The sequence below is a fragment of the Panthera tigris genome, chromosome B2, assembly GCF_018350195.1.
Source record: "Panthera tigris isolate Pti1 chromosome B2, P.tigris_Pti1_mat1.1, whole genome shotgun sequence".
Classification (NCBI taxonomy): domain Eukaryota; kingdom Metazoa; phylum Chordata; class Mammalia; order Carnivora; family Felidae; genus Panthera; species Panthera tigris.
Window position 1 is genome coordinate 65,954,500 of NC_056664.1, and position 17,751 is coordinate 65,972,250.

The 17,751-nt window shown below is 44.6% G+C and overlaps 2 protein-coding genes across 2 annotated transcripts; one reads left to right on the plus strand and one right to left on the minus strand.

Moving 5' to 3' along the window:
• The first annotated feature begins 7,444 nt into the window (after window positions 1-7,444).
• Window positions 7,445-10,117, plus strand: KHDC3L (KH domain containing 3 like, subcortical maternal complex member). The gene is made up of 3 exons (XM_042985308.1): window positions 7,445-8,116; window positions 8,308-8,487; window positions 8,747-10,117. Exons 1-3 carry the CDS (start codon window positions 7,948-7,950, stop codon window positions 10,024-10,026), a joined length of 1,629 nt encoding a protein of 542 aa, XP_042841242.1. The 5' UTR covers window positions 7,445-7,947; the 3' UTR covers window positions 10,027-10,117.
• A 4,771-nt stretch (window positions 10,118-14,888) lies between these two features.
• LOC102951797 (oocyte expressed protein) lies at window positions 14,889-16,976 on the minus strand. The gene is made up of 3 exons (XM_007090109.2): window positions 16,670-16,976; window positions 16,289-16,468; window positions 14,889-15,923 (listed from the first exon to the last, which is right to left on the minus strand). Exons 1-3 carry the CDS (start codon window positions 16,857-16,859, stop codon window positions 15,844-15,846), a joined length of 450 nt encoding a protein of 149 aa, XP_007090171.1. The 5' UTR covers window positions 16,860-16,976; the 3' UTR covers window positions 14,889-15,843.
• Between the last annotated feature and the right edge of the window lie 775 nt (window positions 16,977-17,751).

Genomic DNA, 17,751 nt, shown 5'->3' on the forward strand with positions numbered 1-17,751 from the left:
ATTTTTTATTTCAACTGCATGTGAATCTACAATTATCCCAAAATAAAAAAAGTTTAATTAAAAGAATGGAATCAGAATTTTAAAATTTCTGGGGCACCTGGGTGGCTTGGTCAGTTGAGCATCCAACTTCAGCTCAGGTCATGATCTCATGGTCCGTGGGTTGGGGCCCCACATCAGGCTCTGTTCTAACATCTCAGAGCCTGAAACCTGCTTTGGATTCTGTGTCTCCCTCTCTCTCTGCCCCTCCCCCACCCATGCTCTGTTTCTCTCTGCCTCTCAAAAATAAAGAAAACTAATAAAAAAAAAGAATTTTAAAATTTCAATATCTGTCTGAATTTCAGTTGCAATCTTGGGACCCCTTTCTAGCTGCCATATACCATTGTGTTCTATTGGTAGTGAAAGGTGGATAGTTAAGAGACTTAAAGAGAACACTGTGGTACAAAATGATTAACAATATGTTCTTACATAAAGATCATTTCCTGCTTAATGCCATTCACAGTAAAGTCAACTACATATTTTTTAATTATTTTTTTAATGTTTATTCATTTTTGAAAGACAGAGAGAGACAGAGCACAAGCAGAGATGGGGCAGAGAGAGAGGGGAGGGACACAGAATCCGAAGCAGGCTCCAGGCTCCGAGCTGTCAGTACAAAGCCCGATGCAGGGCTCGAAGTCACAGACTGTGAGATCATGACCTGAACCGAAGTCAGATGCTCAACTGACTGAGCCACCCAGGCGCCCCTAAAGTCTACTAGATATTAAACATTATAACTTCAGGTTTATTTCTTATTGTCTAATTCATTTGCTTTTCTTCTGTTGGAGAATGTTTACATCCTTTTGCATTGAGCATCTCTATTAAGTAGCAAATAATTGGATATTTTAATCCACTCAGGTTTAATTCTGGTTGAAAACTTCAAAACCATCTGAGTGTGTTATTAGGGTAGGCCTTTCCATCATCTAAACACTCACTACCCCTCAACACCTGTTACTAGCTATAAAAGTAAATACTTTCTTGACTAAAGAAGGTAGGATGGGAGTAATGCAAGAGGTGGGAGGGTGACAGAGATCTTCCAAAAAGCTGAGGTCAGAGTCTTCCTGGAAATAGCATTCCAGAGCAGCTGGTGGCTCCTTTTACTGTTAGAAGAAATAATTTTAATTATTTACTTTTCAGGCCTATAACACAGTATAAGGACACTGGAGCCAGACACATCCATGTTGATAATTACAACATGAATTATTCATTTATTTATTTATTTACTTACTTATTCATTCACTTGTTTATTTAATTTTAGAGAGGGAGAGAGAGAGAGAAAGAGAGGGAGAATCTTAAGCAGGCTGAACACTCAGCGTGGAGCCCAAAGAGATGCTTGATCCCAAAACTCTGGGATCATGACCTGAGATAAAATCAAGAGTTGGACAATCAACTGACCTAGCCACCCAGGCACCCCACAACTTGTATTATTTAAAGTGGATGTGCAGAAGATGATAAAGCTTTCTTTACAGTGGACTTCAGTGTTTTTTAACCTAGACCATAAGAGATACAAAGCAGGAGTAGAAAGACTTAAAACAGAACAAAAGATGCAACTAGAAATACTCTTTTTTGTTATAGTTGTTTTAGGTAGTATAGAAATTTTATTTCTATAGTAGAAGCATCTATTTTGATTACAGAAAAAATAACAGTCTTTTAAAGTCAAGGTAATGAAGCAGAAGTATATATTTTTTCTTATATGTCCATACTCAAATATCACATATGGTTTTAAGACATTCTGAAATTAACAAGGAACAAATGCAGAATCAAAGTAGTATCTGTGAACAGAAGAGATGTATTAAAGCTACACGATCAGCCCTGGAAATCAGAAAATACAGAGTGATCTCATATAGTGATTCTCAACTTTCTTGTGCCTTAGAATCACCTGGATTGTGGAAAAAGCACCTTCAGGGGATCGAAGACAAATCACCAGGTTAAACAAGTCCTTGGTCTCAGAATAAATACCAAAAAGAATAAAGATACAAACTCTGTTCCTCAGGGAGGGGAAAAGACAAAATACACCAAGATATGAGATCCGATTTTCACTCACTGTTATTTCTACGAGCCTCAGATTCAGGAATAATAATCACTACTACTCTCAAAATTGTTCCACAGATTAGGTCACATAGTGTGTGATTAGTGCTTCCTTAATTCATTCACACACAGCTACTATCATTATTTCATCATCATCATCATCATCATCATCATCATCATCGCCATCCTCTAATACAGAGGACATCCTTCCCCCACCCCAATACCACTCCCACATAGCTGTTATTATTTATTTAAAAAATCATCAAAAAATAAATAAATAAAATAAATTAAAAAAAAATCATCACTCATGGATTTCAAGCTCATGGACTACTAGCTCCATTTTTATATTGGTACCATTTTGACTAGCTTCAAGCATTCACTTACATTAAGATTTCAGTACATGGTTGAAATGACAATTTTTCTATCTAAACTAAGACAATGAATTCAAAGAAAAAAGGAAACTAGATTTTAAAAAGTGTGTGTTGCTTCTAAAGTCAGCAGAACTCACATAAGGGGTGGCCAGTGGAGAGAACACTGAAAAATCTCATGAGAGTGCACTGGGATTCCCACAAAAAAATTCTACACATATCTCCCTCAGTGAATGTTGGGTGTAGACAAACGTACAGGCTCAGAGCTTCTAATTAGTTTTTTAGTTCCAAACTTCAGTGATTACCAGACAAACAAAACAGCATAGGGCAAATGAAAAATAAAAGAAAAAGAAGAACACTGGTCCAGAAGGCCAACTTTTGAATAACAAGAGAAAGAGCCAGGAAACACAAGGGAGAAAAATGTGTGTGTGTGTGTGTGTGTGTGTGTGTGTGTGTGTGTGTGTGTGTGTTTTAAGTTTATTTATTTAAGAGAGAGAGAACACAAGTGAGAAAGAGGTAGAGAAAAAGGGTGACAGAGGATCTGAAGCCAGCTCTGGGCTGACAGCAGAGAGCCCAATGGGGCTCAAACTCATGAACTGTGAGTGGAAGTCAGATGCTTAACCAACTGAGGCCACCCAGGTGCCCCAGAGGAAAAAAAAAAAAATGTTTAGTAAAATAATTGAAGATCATTTCCCAAAGATTAAGATCAGAATGGCCTAAACTTGTCAAAAACATCAGTGGAAGCTAGAGGACAATAAAGTAAAGCATGAAATTTTGAGGGGAAAATTATTTCAGTCAAGAATTCTAAGGCCAGGGACAGTTGGGTGACTCAGCCTGTTGGGTGTGGAACTCTAGATTTCAGTTCAGGTCATGATCTTGCGGTTTGTGAGTTTGAGCCATGTTGCCAGCACAAAGCCTGCTTCAGATTCTCTCTTTCTCTTTCTGATCCTTCCCTGCTTACACACGTGTGCACTCTCTCTCTCCCTCTCTCTCTCTGAAAAAGAAAAATTTCTAAGGCCAAATGTCCAAATACCTATCTGGATAGAATAAAAATATATTCCAACATGCAATGCCTCAAAATATGCATTTCCTCAGAAAATAATAGAGGATTTACTCCATCAAAATGAAAGGAAGTCTCTCTCTGAAGAGAAGTCAAATAATGAAACCTTTGCCTCAAATATTATGAACTTGGTGAGAGAATCTCTGGTTCTCAGGGTGAATGTAGCCCAGGTTAAGCCCAGTGTAAACCACCACTAAGAGTCCAAATTCATTATCCCTTACCTGAACTCTCCCACCACGTTCCCCAAACCCATTCACTCCCCAGATGCAAAAACACTCCCAAGCATTTGGCTAAGGCAGGTAGTAAAGAGCAACAAAAAGGGTTAATCTTTGTACTACTGAAAACTCCTTTTTAAAGCTAATTGTTAACCCAAATTAGACTCCAAAACTGAAGGGACAATGAACGATAATGAAATAACTGCATATGTCATATATATAATTTTAAAGTACTGTAGAATGAACCAATCTATCTGACAGCCTTTGAAAATTATAGGAACTACAATATTATAGTTAGGAACATTAGGCTAGAAAGCTGACAGCTATGAAATTTCTAAGTGAACTTCTTAACTCTAAGCCACCTTTACATGGTTCAGTAGAAGAGAACATTTTATTTCAAAAATTCTCTTGAAACTTGCTTTTATTTTTTTTGTTGCCTACTGCTCTTAAGTTCCACCTGAAAAAATATATTTCTCATCTTACTAAACCTCACATTAGGCATCAGCATCTATTGCCACAATTGCCTTTAATGCTTCCACTGCATGTTTCAGTCTTGTCATCAGCTTGCAAGTCTCTATTTCTTTGTTTAGCCTGAACTAATTGTGCTCACAACTCTGCCTTTAATTTTCTGCTGCCTTCCTGGAATTCAGCTAGCTCAGTCTCAACTTCTTAGGAGCTGATCAGAAACAAAGTGGGAAACATAAGTATAGTAGAAACCACAAGGATCCTCTTGAAGATGATTATATACAAATTTAATAATTTTTGCCTGAATGCTATTGATACTACTATAAAATCTACTAAACAAACAAACAAACAACAACAACAAAACCAAACAGGCACATGCACAAAGAAAGGAAGTCATGGGATCCAGAGAGCCCAGGACCCAACACCGGAAAAAGGCTGTGGTAAACCACAGGATGATGGGCCTGGAAAGCAACTAACTTAGATTACAACAGTTAAGACTGAAGGAGCAATACTGTCAAGATGAAATGATAAATTGCCTGCTCGGCTTGAAAGGACAGGAGAAATTTACATAGTTGGGCAGTTTGGAGATAAAGGAGGAACACATAGAAATATAAGCATTTTTTTTAAAGTTTATTTATTTTGAGAGAGAGAGAGAGAGAGAGCAAGTGGGGGAAAGGCAGAAAGAGAGAGAGGGAAGGAGGGAGACCCCCCAAGCAGGCTCCACACTGACAGTGCTTCCTTCCTGGAAGGAAGCTCAAACACATGAACCAAGAGAGAAGGAACTTTGAACACATGAACCAAGAGACCATGATCTGAACTGAAGTTGGACACTTAACTGACTGAGCCACCCAGGTGCCCAGAAAAGTAAGCATTTTAAAAAGAAAAAGAAGCATTTGAACAAAAAAGCAATTAATAACATCAAGAAAAATAAAACTTTACCCAAGAAATCATATTGCAGTTTATGAATATTATTTACAAGGTCATAATAGTATAAACTTGAACACTGCTCTAACAAAATCATATTACTGAAGTGGGACAGGGGGTACCAGGTCTGATAAATATAGGTAAGCTGGGAGAGGAGGGTGAAAGACGGTGTATTTTTTCTTTTTTGGAACCTTGGGGGTGATTTACGTGCATACAAAAGAGTGTTTAGAGATTTCTTTGAAAATTAATATTTCCTAAAACTGTAAAAACCAGGGGCGCCTGGGTAGCTCAGTTGGTTGGGCGGCTGACTCTTTGTTTCTGCTCAGGTCATAGCCTCACAGTTTGTTAGATCTACCCTGAGTGGGCTCTGTGCCTACAGTGCAGGAGACTGCTTGGGATTCTCGCTCTCCCCTGCTCACACGTGCACTCTCTCTTTCAAAATGAATAAACATTAAAAGAAATATATTTTCGGGGCGCCTGGATGGCTCAGTCGGTTAGACGTCCGACTTCAGCTCAGGTCATGATCTCGCGGTCCATGAGTTCGAGCCCCAAGTCGGGCTCTGTGCTGACAGCTCAGAGCCTGGAGCCTGTTTCAGATTCTTTGTCTCCCTCTCTCTCTGACCCTCTCCCATTCATGCTCTGTCTCTCTCTGTCTCAAAAATAAATAAAAACATTAAAAAAAATTTAAAAAAAAAGAAATATATTTTCAAATTGTAAAAATCAAACCTTTAGTCCTTCCTTAAGCTTTCAAGTTTTTCTTTCAAAACTCACTATCCTATTCATAAGTCTAGAAAGTTTTAAAAGTTATGTTTAATGGGCTACGAATGACATAAGGTCTCCTTGACGAATTTGATTAAACAATCTCAGAAACAAAACAAAACAAAAACAAACAAAAACAAAAACAAAACCCATTCTCATACATGGCAAAGAGCTTTGCAAAGTACTTTAATAGGCTCAAATAACAAGAACTTCTCAATTACTAAATAATTCTTGTAAATAAAATAAATAAAACGTATGAATATATTGAAACTGAAGTTCTTCTCAGTGATCCAACACTGAATATAAACTAAGATTTCATCTTAAAGTCATATATCTAAATCCATGACTTAACTATATATTTTATTTTTCACTTTTTTATTTATATATTTTAAATTGGAGTTACAAAACTGTTTTTCTAATATAATAAATTATCTAAAATATTACAGCAATATAAAATACCATGTATATGGTTCCTTTCTTTTTAAACCACTTTGAAGAATAAAGCACAATAAACTGCTTACATTAAAATGTGTACAATTAACCAGTTTTGACATATAAACCATATCCAGTGAAACCATCACTGTAATCAAGATAATGCACATTTCCATCATCCCCGAGAGTTTCCAAATGCCTCTTTCCAATCCTTTCCTCCCTGCATTCCCCTCCCTGGGCAAGTACTCCATGCTTTCAATCCATGCTTTCTATCCATGAGAATACTCCATGCTTTCTATAGATTAGTCCACGTATTCTAGGATTTTATATAATTGACAGATCACTTTTAAATATTAATACTCTAATTTTAATTATCTTAAATATTTCCATTCCTAATTCTAAAACTTCAATGAAGTAAAAGATCTCTACGTGTGCATAATGACAATAACATGCGTAGAACTCTAAGTATCCTCTTACACCAACTAAGAAACAATATATTATCCTATATCATTTGCTGTAAGAAAGAGATTTCAGACTAGAGATTTTCATAGAAATACTTCTCGGATTGGATTATTTTTGGCAGTACTGATGGGACATTAAAATTCAATTTATAGTTGCTATGTTAGTGAGTCCGTAACCTCCAGAGGGGATAGTTATGGAGCCCAGATCCTTGGGTGTCAGTTATACACTCAATTGTTCTGTCTACCCAATCGTTCTGCCAATCCATTCTGTGATTCTTTGAATAGATTTTGCCCTTCTTTGGCTCTTAATTCACATTCTGCTTAGGTCTCAAGACTTTAGATCCTGTCAGACACCTACAAATTTCTCATGCACTTCTTTGGCCTACAGAACTCCCACAGAGGATACAAGTTTGAACCTGAGTTCAGAGATCTCTCACCTCTGGGCCTGGGCATGACACCCCAACTACTAAAGTTATATAACTTTATCTTCCTGAGTAGCAATTCATGGGTAATGCTTTAAACTGTACAAAACAAAACAAACAAACGAAACCAAGACATAGAAATAACATGTTACTTAGAGAATTTGCTCTGGATGTGCTCAGCTGTCTCTGACAAGTCAAGGAAGAAGCTGGAAATGTGATGGTCTCTGAGGAGGGAACTCAGTATTCAGGGTTCAAGAGAAAGTGGGACTTACTTTAGCCCTTGAACACCTTTTTTAATCCTTGAGTTTTTACTTCTTTAATGCATTTCATTAGGTTTTCCGTGAAAAAGTCATTCCAACCCCTCAGGAATGCTGGTCCCATTTGAACCGTCTGAAAAGCACCTGTGTCTGCGCAAATATCAGTTCGCTTCTCTGAAAGGTATTGTCCAGATGTTGGATCTTCCCATGCCTCTACCGGGCTGTCCTCATCTCCCCGAGACCTGCTTCCCAGAAGAAGCTCCACCTCTGGCTCCCAGGGCCTGGGGAAATGGGCGGGTCCAGACCAGTGGCCCCTCCTACAGCGCCCAGGTGCTCTACCCAGTGCACTCCTGCAATCTCGGGAAGAAGCCCAGGCTGCGGAGTTTGGGAGGCGGATGGGGAGGGGCTTACCAAAAGCCCTTGAAATAAGGCCCTGGCCAAGCCACAACTGCCGCAACTGATACTAATCTTGGCCTTCTTGGTTTGCAGCTTCACGGCCGCTAGCAGCAAGGCCTACTGCAGCATGGCCACTCCTAAGCGGTTTCCGACGCTCGTACAGCTGGAACAGAGAGAAGGGACGCTATTCGAGGTGCTCGGTAACCTCACCAAGCGACCCTATTGGTTCCACTCCGAGTACCTGAAGAGTCCGAAGGCTGTTCACCTCGAGGCGTGGCTGGTGGAGGCGATCTTCGGTGAGTGGGTCTGAGAGCGGTGGCCAATGCGGTCTTTCCACCCCCGACACTCCTATCCACCCCGCCCCCCAGGCTGGCCGCGTTCCAGGGCCAGCCTCTCCAGTGGTCCTAGCCCCAAACCAGCGCTACCTTCTCCCGCCGCCTTCCCCTCCCAAATCCCGCCCCTCACAGCCTCTTTGCTTCCTGCACAGGTCGGGGAGGAGAGCACATACCACACGTCGAGTGTGTGTCACAAACCCTGCTTCACGTTAATCATTGGGACCCCGAGGGCGAGGCTGAGATCTTGATATTTGGTCGGCCCTATTACCAGGAAGATGTATCCAAGATGATCATGAATTTGGCTGACTATCATCGCCAACTCCGGGCACAAAGTATGAAACCGGGAATAGTGAGGGGTTCCCTAGGCAGGCCATGGGTTCCTTGGTAGAGATCTTGATGCTTCCCGGAGATCACCGGGCAGCGGTCTCATCCTCTCAGTCCAGGAGAGGGTTTCCTTCTTGCAAGGAATATAGATGGTCAAATTAATCCTGCACTCTCAGGTTCCAGACCCTAATCCCCCAGCCCATTTGGATAAATCTTCTTGTGGAGAAAGTAGGGGACACAGGTAAGGTCTCCACACTGTTCTTCCAGGCTCAGAGAAGGCCCCTGCCCAGGATGTAGGGACGCAGCGGTCCCCCGACGCTGTCCCGGAGACGGGGACCCAGAGCTCTCCAAAGTCTGTCCGGGAGGCGGCGACCCAGCGGTCCGACGACGCAGCTCCGCAGGTGGCGAGCCAGAGCTCTCCGAAGTCTGTTCAGGAGGCGGCGACCCAGAGATCCCCCCACGCTGCCCGAGAGGTGGCGACCCAGAGCTCTCCGAAGGCTGTCCGGGAGGCGGCGACCCAGCAGGACCCCAATGCTGTCCGGGAAGCGGCGACCCAGCAGGACCCCAATGCTGCCCAGGAGGTGGCAACCCAGAGCTCTCCGAAGGCTGTCCGAGAGGCGGCGACCCAGCAGGACCCCAGCGCTGTCCGGGAGGCAGCGACCCAGCAGGACCCTGGCGCTGTCCGCGAGGCGGCGACCCAGCGTTCCCCCGGCGCTGTCCGGGAGGCGGCGACCCAGCAGGACCCCGGCGCTGTCCGCGAGGCGGCGACCCAGCGTTCCCCCGGTGCTGTCCGAGAGGCGGCGACCCAGCAGGACCCCGGCGCTGTCCGTGAGGCGGCGACCCAGCAGGACCCCAGCGCTGTCCGGGAGGCGGCGACCCAGCGTTCCCCCGGCGCTGTCCGGGAGGCGGCGACCCAGCGTTCCCCCGGCGCTGTCCGGGAGGCGGCGACCCAGCAGGACCCCAGCGCTGTCCGCGAGGCGGCGACCCAGCAGGACCCCAGCGCTGTCCGCGAGGCGGCGACCCAGCGTTCCCCCGGCGCTGTCCGCGAGGCGGCGACCCAGCAGGACCCCAGCGCTGTCCGGGAGGCGGCGACCCAGCGTTCCCCCGGCGCTGTCCGGGAGGCGGCGACCCAGCGTTCCCCCGGCGCTGTCCGGGAGGCGGCGACCCAGCAGGACCCCGGCGCTGTCCGGGAGGCGGCGACCCAGCAGGACCCCGGCGCTGTCCGGGAGGCGGCGACCCAGCGTTCCCCCGGTGCTCTCCTGGAGGCGGCGACCCAGCGTTCCCCCGGTGCTCTCCTGGAGGCGGCGACCCAGCGTTCCCCCGGCGCTGTCCGGGAGGCGGCGACCCAGCAGGACCCCGGCGCTGTCCGGGAGGCGGCGACCCAGCGTTCCCCCGGTGCTCTCCTGGAGGCGGCGACCCAGCGTTCCCCCGGCGCTGTCCGGGAGGCGGCGACCCAGGACCCTGGCGCTGTCCGCGAGGCGGCGACCCAGCAGGACCCCGGCGCGGTAGGCGAGGCGGCAACCCAGCGCTCCCTGGATGCTACCTAGGGCCCAGTTACCAGGTTATGAAAGAACTTCGGGCCCGGAAGCAGAAGCCTGGCAAGGTTGAAGTGGAAGATCTTACTGGAGCTCTGTTCACCTAAGTCCTGATTCTTGCTGCAGAGCTGGGGAAAGAATGGTGTGGGTAGTTCTTGGTCCCTGCCCCCATGTTAAATGTTTACAAACACTGACCTAAAGAATCCTAATAAAGAATTGAATTTCCCTAGTGTCTGTTAATTATCAGGTAAAAGGGGAAGGAGAGGCCATTCTTCCAGCAGCCAGTATCTGCCCTAGGCTGCTCTCTACCCAGAGGCAGGTGAGACGTCTTGTGTTCTTTAATCGCAAACATCTGGTTTTACCTGTGAAGAGGCTTCTCCCGCCCATCGAGTCCGTCCTCCTTGGAAAACTTCTTAAAGCCTGTGGTGTTTCTACTCTAGGTGATGTGGGATGAAAAAACTTGGTTCCAATACTGTCCTCCTGGCTGGGCATATCGTGGCGCTGGAAGCCGCGAGTGACTTCCTAGCCCGGCCACCTGACGGCGAGGAAGGAGAAAACTGGGAGAAAGAGCCAGGACTGCCCTGGTCCTCGAGTTTGGGTCGGGTCACCCGACCTTCAGTGAGTTTTATCGCAAGTGAGACACTAGCAGTCCTGGAGACTCCTCCCTTACTAATCGCAGCAGCGAAAGTGCACTGGCGCGGGATGATGGCTAGCCTTCTTTGCCACTTTTTAAAAACTTTTTTTAGTGTTTATTATTTCTTAAAGAGAGGCAGCATGAGCGGGGTGGGGCAGAGAGAGAGAATCTGAAACAGGATCCAGGCTCTGAGCTTCCAGCACAGGGCCCGCAGGGCTGGAACCCACAAACCCAGAGATCGTGACCTGAGCTGAAGTCGGAGGCTTAACCAACTGAGCCACCCAGGCGCTTTTTTTTTTTTTTTTTTGATTGAAATATACCTGACCTGTAACATTGTGTAAATGTAAGGTGCACAGGTTAATTTCAGATATTTACATATTGTAATATGATTGCCTTTGTAGTGATAATCAGCACCTCTGTCAGTTTGGCTTTCTGCTCTACTCCTAGCAGCTGGGAGCCAGTGTCTAGCTAGCAGAAGGAAGCAAACTGTGAACAGCTGGGTGCTTGGATAAATAAAACATACGTTAATCTTGATTGTGAAAATTTTCATTTAAAAATTCCAAGGAAACCTAACTTTAAAAACTAAAGGAGTGGTATATCTATCATACACTCTTTGGTCACCACTAATGGATGACCACTCCAATTTTAAATTAGCACTTATTTTAATAAGGGAAATAAAATGCAAAGCTGAATTTTAATGGATTATTAACTGTTTTTAGAAGAAGCAAAGAAAAGCCTGGGTGGAGTGAACTTCAAACATTTAAGACTCAAAAACAATCCAGGCTCAAAATTTCAATTGAGGCCACCTCAGAGTAGAATGAAGACTTGATATATCTTTTTAATCCAGAAGGGGAATATCAGAGTAAATAAAGAACAAATGTTCAATTAAAAAAAAAAAAAACTATTAGGGGCTCCTGGGTGGTTCTGTCAGTCAAGCATCAGACTTCTGACTTCGGCTCAGGTCATGATCTCAGGATTTGTGAATTCGAGCCCCATGTTGGGCTCTGTGTTGGCAGCTCGGAGCCTGGAACCTGCTTCAGATTCTGTCTCTCTCTCTCTCTCTCCCCTTACCCTGCTCACATTCTGTCTCTCTCAAAAATAAACATTAAAAAATTTTTTTTTAAAAAGCCCTATTAGACTCTTAAAGTAGGGCATGAAGCAGTGCCACCTGAGTTTTCACCCAGCTGAAGGTCTCCAGAGCTCTCTATCTGCCCTTTTCAACCTATTCTCTTACGGAAAATCACTTTCAACAGTTTCACTTGTACTTATGTCCACGTGTGTCACTTCTCTATTTTTTTTCAATACCTATCCCACAGTTCTAACTACGTAGCTTTATAGAATGTTTTAATATTTAATAGGACAAGCCTCTCACTGTTCTATTGGCACTCTTGGTCATTTGTTTTCCAGATAAAGGAACTTATTTAAAAACAGAAAATTGGTTGAGAGAAAAGGTGTATACAGATGCCTTCTAAAAATATTGGGTTCTATTAGGGTACACTGGAGTGCTCATTTCATTCTTTACAAATACATTATATATGCATTACAGAGTATGTTTTACCAACTAAAAGAAGATGGTGAGTTAGATGGGAAACTCTGGGAACTGAGACCCATGGCAGTCAATGAAAAGATTGTGAAGGAACAAAGGTAAAACTACAAAAGTCTGGAAACGATGACATGTTTGTATATTTTTTCAGCTAAAACTATTGACAGCTAGTAAAAAGGTCAGTCTGGACAATTTTTGAATAGGCTGATTAGAGGCATCAAAGAAAAAAATTCATGGTTGATAGAATCTGTAGAACTAACTTCTGAGGTTAGCTGTAGGCCACACATGTAGCCTATTGCAAGGTCTTCCCACAGCTTCATTTTAGTTAAGCCAGGTACTACTTAGCACATCAGAATCTCTCAGTTTCACACTTTCGATCAAAACAAGGCCTTTTTATTTATTTTTGAGAGCGCATGAGTGGGGAGAGGCAAAGAGAGAGGGAGACACAGGATCTGAAGCAGGCTCTGCACCGACAGCAGTGAGCCTGATGTGGGGCTCGGATCCACAAACCATGAGATCATGACCTGAGCTGAAGTCTGCTGCTCAACCGACTGAGCCATCCAGATGTCCCAAAACAAGGTTGTTTTTGTTTTTTTTTTAACATCACTAAGAGTGGGACAAACAAGGGGTGCCTGGGTAGCTCAGTCAGGTAAGCATCCAACTTTTGATTTCAGCTCAGGTCATGATCTCACAGTTTGTTGGGGTGGAGCCCTGTGTCAGGCTCTCATGCTGACAGTGTGGACCCTGTTTGGGATTAACTCTCTGCCCCTTTCCCTCACACACTCTCTCAAAATAAATAAACTTTAAAAAGTCAATGTGGGGCACCTAGGTGGTTCAGTCAGTTAAGTGTCTAACTCTTGGTTTCAGCTCAGATCATGCTCTCACAGTTCATGAGTTCGAGCCCCACGTTGGGCTCCATGCTGACCGTGCAGAGCCTGCTTGGGATCCTCTCTTTCCTGGTCTAGCTCTCTCTCAAAAAATAAACTTAAGAAAAAAGAAAAAGAAAAACCACGTTGTCCCTGATTCTTTACAATTAAGAGGTTTATTCTAATTGCTCTTAAAAAGAAATAAAAACTATGAGAAATGAGTCTAAATTCAGGTGTGGAGGAAAAATGAAAGCAAGTGGGACAGTATAAAGAGTTTGGATCCTGGAATCAATGTTTTGGTTCAAATTTCACCCATCCATCCCAATGTCCTAGCTCTGTGACCTTAGCAAGTTAATCATGTTTCAAGCATATTTAGGTGCTTGGCACAAGGCCTGGTAGGTGATACAAGCTCTAATACTTAGCTAATATTACCCCCAAATTCTGAAAAGAATGACAATCTTTTTATTATTTAATTTTAATTATTTTTAATTATTAAGTTATGAAGGTAGTAAAAATACCATATCAGCATACAGTGAAAGGGAACACAGAGAAAAACCATACTAAATGTGTTATTAGTTTGCTAGGGCTGCCATAACAACACAACACACCGGGTGGCTTAAATATTTTCTCAAAGATGTGGAGGCTGAAAGTCCAAAATCAATGTGTCAGCAGGATTGGTTTCTTCTGAGGCTTCTCTCCTCAGCTGGCAGATGGCTGCCATTTTGCTGTCTTCTCACATGGTCTTTTCTCCATGCACCCACCTATCTCTGTGCATATTTCCCCTTCCCATAAAGGCCCCAGTCATATTGGTTAAGGTCCCACTCATAGGATCTCATTTCGTTTTTTCTAATGTTTATTTATTTTTTAGAGAGAGAGAGAGTGTGCACGCAAGTGGGGGAGAGGCAGAGAGAAAGGGAGATAAAGAATCCAAAGCAGGTTCCAGGCTCTGAGCTGTCAGAGCAGACCCCAATAAAGGGTTCAAACTCACAAATCATGAGATCATGGCCTGAGTTTTGAAGTCAGACACTTAACCAACTGAGCCACCCAGGCACCCCCCTCATTTCACTTTAATTAGCTCCTTAAAGGCCCTGTCTCCAAATACAGTCACAGTCTGAAGTACTGGGGGTTAAGGGCTTCAACATGTTAATGTATGTAAAGGATGAAAAGTGCACAGGATCATTTAATAATTCTGGATAATTTTTAGACAATTAGAATGTTTTAAGCATAATCCTCTTCCTCCAAATAACATTATAAAAAGTGTTTAATGGTTTTGTAGATATCCCACTAGAAATAACCTGTTGGAATTTTTTTTAATCAAATTTCTGCAGAAGGATAAACGCAGGAGTACCTAGGCTTAATTAAAAGGGGTTGGGATGAGGATGAGGGGAAATCAGACAGAAAATAATTAGTTTAACTACAGAAAATGGAATTTTTTCGTATACAAATAATTTAAGCAAAGGAGTGGAAAATATTGGTTATAATGGGCCATTATTTGTTACAAAAGCTCATACAGATAATAAAAATTCCTATCTTCAGAGTTGAAAGAAGGAATATAGGAATGAGAAATGTAAAAGCATTTTACAAAAATGTGAATTAGAAAAACATTCGATATCACCTGTAATCAAAGCAGCACATTTAAAGTTTTTTAATGTTTACTTATTTTTGAGATAGAGAGCATGCGTGAGGACACACACGAGTTGGGAAGGGACAGAGACCGAGGGAGACAGAGGATCCCAAGCAGGCTCTGCCCTGACTGCAGAAAGCTGGATGCGGGGCTGGAACTCACAAACTGTGAGATCATGACCTGAGCTGAAGTCAGATGCCTAACTGATTGAGCCACCAGGAAACCCCCTCCCCAAAGCAGCACATTTTAAAAGACTTGTGTATGTGTGTGTTTACAACCCTTGCAAACAGCTAGAATCCATTACTGATAAGGGGTAAAGAAATTGCAGGAGTTGAATCAATTCCACTCTGAAGCCACAGAGCTCTCCATAACTTTTCCCCTAAGAAGCCTGCTTCCTGAAAGTGGAGGCAGTGTTAGGTGGGGGCTATTTTGCACAAATTAGTCCTAGCATGGTAATGGGTAATGGAAAAACAACCCAGCTCATGCAGAACACCTGTGCAGGCCTCAGAGAGAAAGGAGACAGCTGGCTTGGTGGCAGGATGCCTTCCAATAGTCAAGATGCCAAGGACCCTGGCTGTACTCTGATGAATCACAATGTCAACAGAATAAATAAGCAATCACCTCAGGTTTCATGTTGGAACACCCACCCATGTGCAGGGAGGAAGGCTCCACTCCAAAAAGAAAATGCACCGTAGGTGGTACCCAGGGGCCAAACCACCAACTTCAAAGTGAGAGCCCCAGAGGAGAAGCATTGGTATTACCTGTGAGCTTATTAGAAATGCAAATTCGTGGGCCTGTGCTTAGGGGCCTGACTGTGGCCATAAAATCATAAAAGGGCTAGTAGATTCCAAATGATAGAAGCAAAGGAAAAAATAAGACCACTAGCATCAGCCTTTTACCCACCTCTCACATCAAGACATGAATGAACACTCTTTTATGTATTTGCTTAATTTTAAGTCAGCAAAGTTCTTTATAGCATTGGACAAAAAGGAAATTCAGTTCTTTACTAGAATGGCACTACAAACTCACTTTTGCATCATAATAATCAGAGCACTACCCATCAAGACACAGGAAAAAAAGAATGCAGAGATTTATGCATACTTGCTTCTCTTGAACTTTAGCAGCAGAAGCAGGACTGTTCTCACAATGCTCCTGAAAATAGTTACACAATAGGATGTTCAGGAGTCTGGGGACCTGATGCATGGGTCTTCAAGAACTCCTCAAGTTGATTCATCTTCTCAGCTGGATAAGGAAAAATGCTCACTGTTCCAAAGTACTCGGCATTGAGGGGAGTGGGGGAGGAGGGGAAGTACTAGCAGCATCACTTCTCAGGTGGAGACTCTGAACCTGAGATCTGGACACAGTGGTAAAACCAAGCTGAGGATGCGTGCGCAGTGACGGGCTTGAATGTGTCAGATTTGCTTTCCCAAGGTCCTATTTGCACTCCTCTCACAAAGGGATGCCCAGAAAACTGGATGCATGCAGAACACTGGAGTTAGGAAACTGCAAAAGGTTTTGCTATGGTAATAAAGGCTGGAAGAAAGGCAGGTACCGCCAGGTGGTTAACCAGTGGCTCCCTCCACTTGCAGGTTTTCAGAGACGCTCACCTCGGGCACGACGTTTCCGGTGCCAGTTTGCCAGGCTCAGGAGCACGCTCTTCACCCGATTCTGTACACGGGGCCGTCCGAAGATGGTGATTTCAACTAAGTCCCCAGAGTTAACTATGTCCACCGTCAGCAGGACTTGGCTCATCCACTCTATTTCTGGAATGATGGCTCTGCCTGGGCCTAAACACGAAAAGAGACTTTGAGGGGAAACATGGTCGAACGGTCAGTGGGAGCTAGATTTGAAGGCCAGGAGAGGAAAGCGCAGGAAGGTGGGCATCTTGGTGTCAAATGTGGCCTGCAAATCAGGCAGAGACTGTCCAGAGTTGCTCTGGACTGTCGTACTGGAGGGGTTACAGCACCAGCACACCTAGGGTGGCTCACCAAAGATCGAGTCAGCCAGCCATGCCTCCAGGTAAAACACCAGTGGGTCTCTCAGTTCCTGCACAGGAAACCACCATGGCCGGGTGCGAATCCGAGGTGGTGGAAGTGGTAACTTCAGCAGCCTGCCCAGGGACTGGGCAGGCGTGCATTGGTTCCCCTGGGCCTCAGCAGCACCTGCATCGTCTGCCATGCTAGGTCCCGCAGCCCAGGAAGAGCAAGGTCCGAGCAATGTCCAAGCAGCCCCCGCAAAGCTCCAAGGAGGCGCGAATCCTGTGCTCCCTTTTAAGTTTCCGGCCAACCCCGCCTCTTCCTGCGACCCCGTGCGTGGTTCCGGGTGAGCCCACCCAACTGACGCCCCCCCTCCCCCCCCCAGCGCCCCTGCTCGGTGGCGCTGAGAAGGCGGCCCCCGGATTTCCTGCTACTAGCGTTTGAGTTCCAGCCCGCTCTCAGAAGCTGCGTAAGGTCTCACTTAGCCTTTAAGGCCCCTGCGCCGGCACATAGCTGATTAACAGTGTGGTTTGAATTGGCAGCCTCGGGGCGCCTGGGTGGCGCAGTCGGTTGAGCGTCCGACTTCAGCCAGGTCACGATCTCGCGGTCCGTGAGTTAGAGCCCCGCGTCAGGCTCTGGGCTGATGGCTCGGAGCCTGGAGCCTGTTTCCGATTCTGTGTCTCCCTCTCTCTCTGCCCCTCCCCCGTTCATGCTCTGTCTCTCTCTGTCCCAAAAATAAATAAAAAACGTTGAATTGGCAGGCTCATTGCCCCAAATCACTTTCCGTGTCTAGGTTAAGGTTTCTATGTTACCTTCCAGGAGTAAGTAGGTAGATCAGGCCAAGGGCCGCCTTATTGAATTTACACTTACTTTCTTCTGCTCCCTGGTGTCTACTGACTCTACGGTTGGTTACTGCTTCAAAATGATTAAAGCAAGTGTGTCCTGTTTGAAAATATAAATGTTAGAGGGGTGCCTGGGTAGCTCAGGTTAAGCCTCTGATTCTCGGCTTCCGCTCAGGTCATGATCTCACCGTTTTTTGAGTTCGAGCCCCATATCGGGCTCTGCGCTGACAGTGTGGAACCAGCTTGGGATTT

Bases quoted from the DNA above. Each gene is read 5' to 3' on its own strand.
- KHDC3L (XM_042985308.1), top strand. From the start codon at position 7,948: ATGGCCACTCCTAAGCGGTTTCCGACGCTCGTACAGCTGGAACAGAGA. The intron at 8,117-8,307 runs GTGAGTGGGTCT...CTTCCTGCACAG, and splicing joins GCTGGTGGAGGCGATCTTCG to GTCGGGGAGGAGAGCACATA. The intron at 8,488-8,746 runs GTATGAAACCGG...CTGTTCTTCCAG, and splicing joins TCGCCAACTCCGGGCACAAA to GCTCAGAGAAGGCCCCTGCC.
- LOC102951797 (XM_007090109.2), bottom strand. From the start codon at position 16,859: ATGGCAGACGATGCAGGTGCTGCTGAGGCCCAGGGGAACCAATGCACG. The intron at 16,469-16,669 runs GTGAGCCACCCT...TTTCGTGTTTAG, and splicing joins GCTGGCTGACTCGATCTTTG to GCCCAGGCAGAGCCATCATT. The intron at 15,924-16,288 runs GTGAGCGTCTCT...TTCCTTATCCAG, and splicing joins CCGGAAACGTCGTGCCCGAG to CTGAGAAGATGAATCAACTT.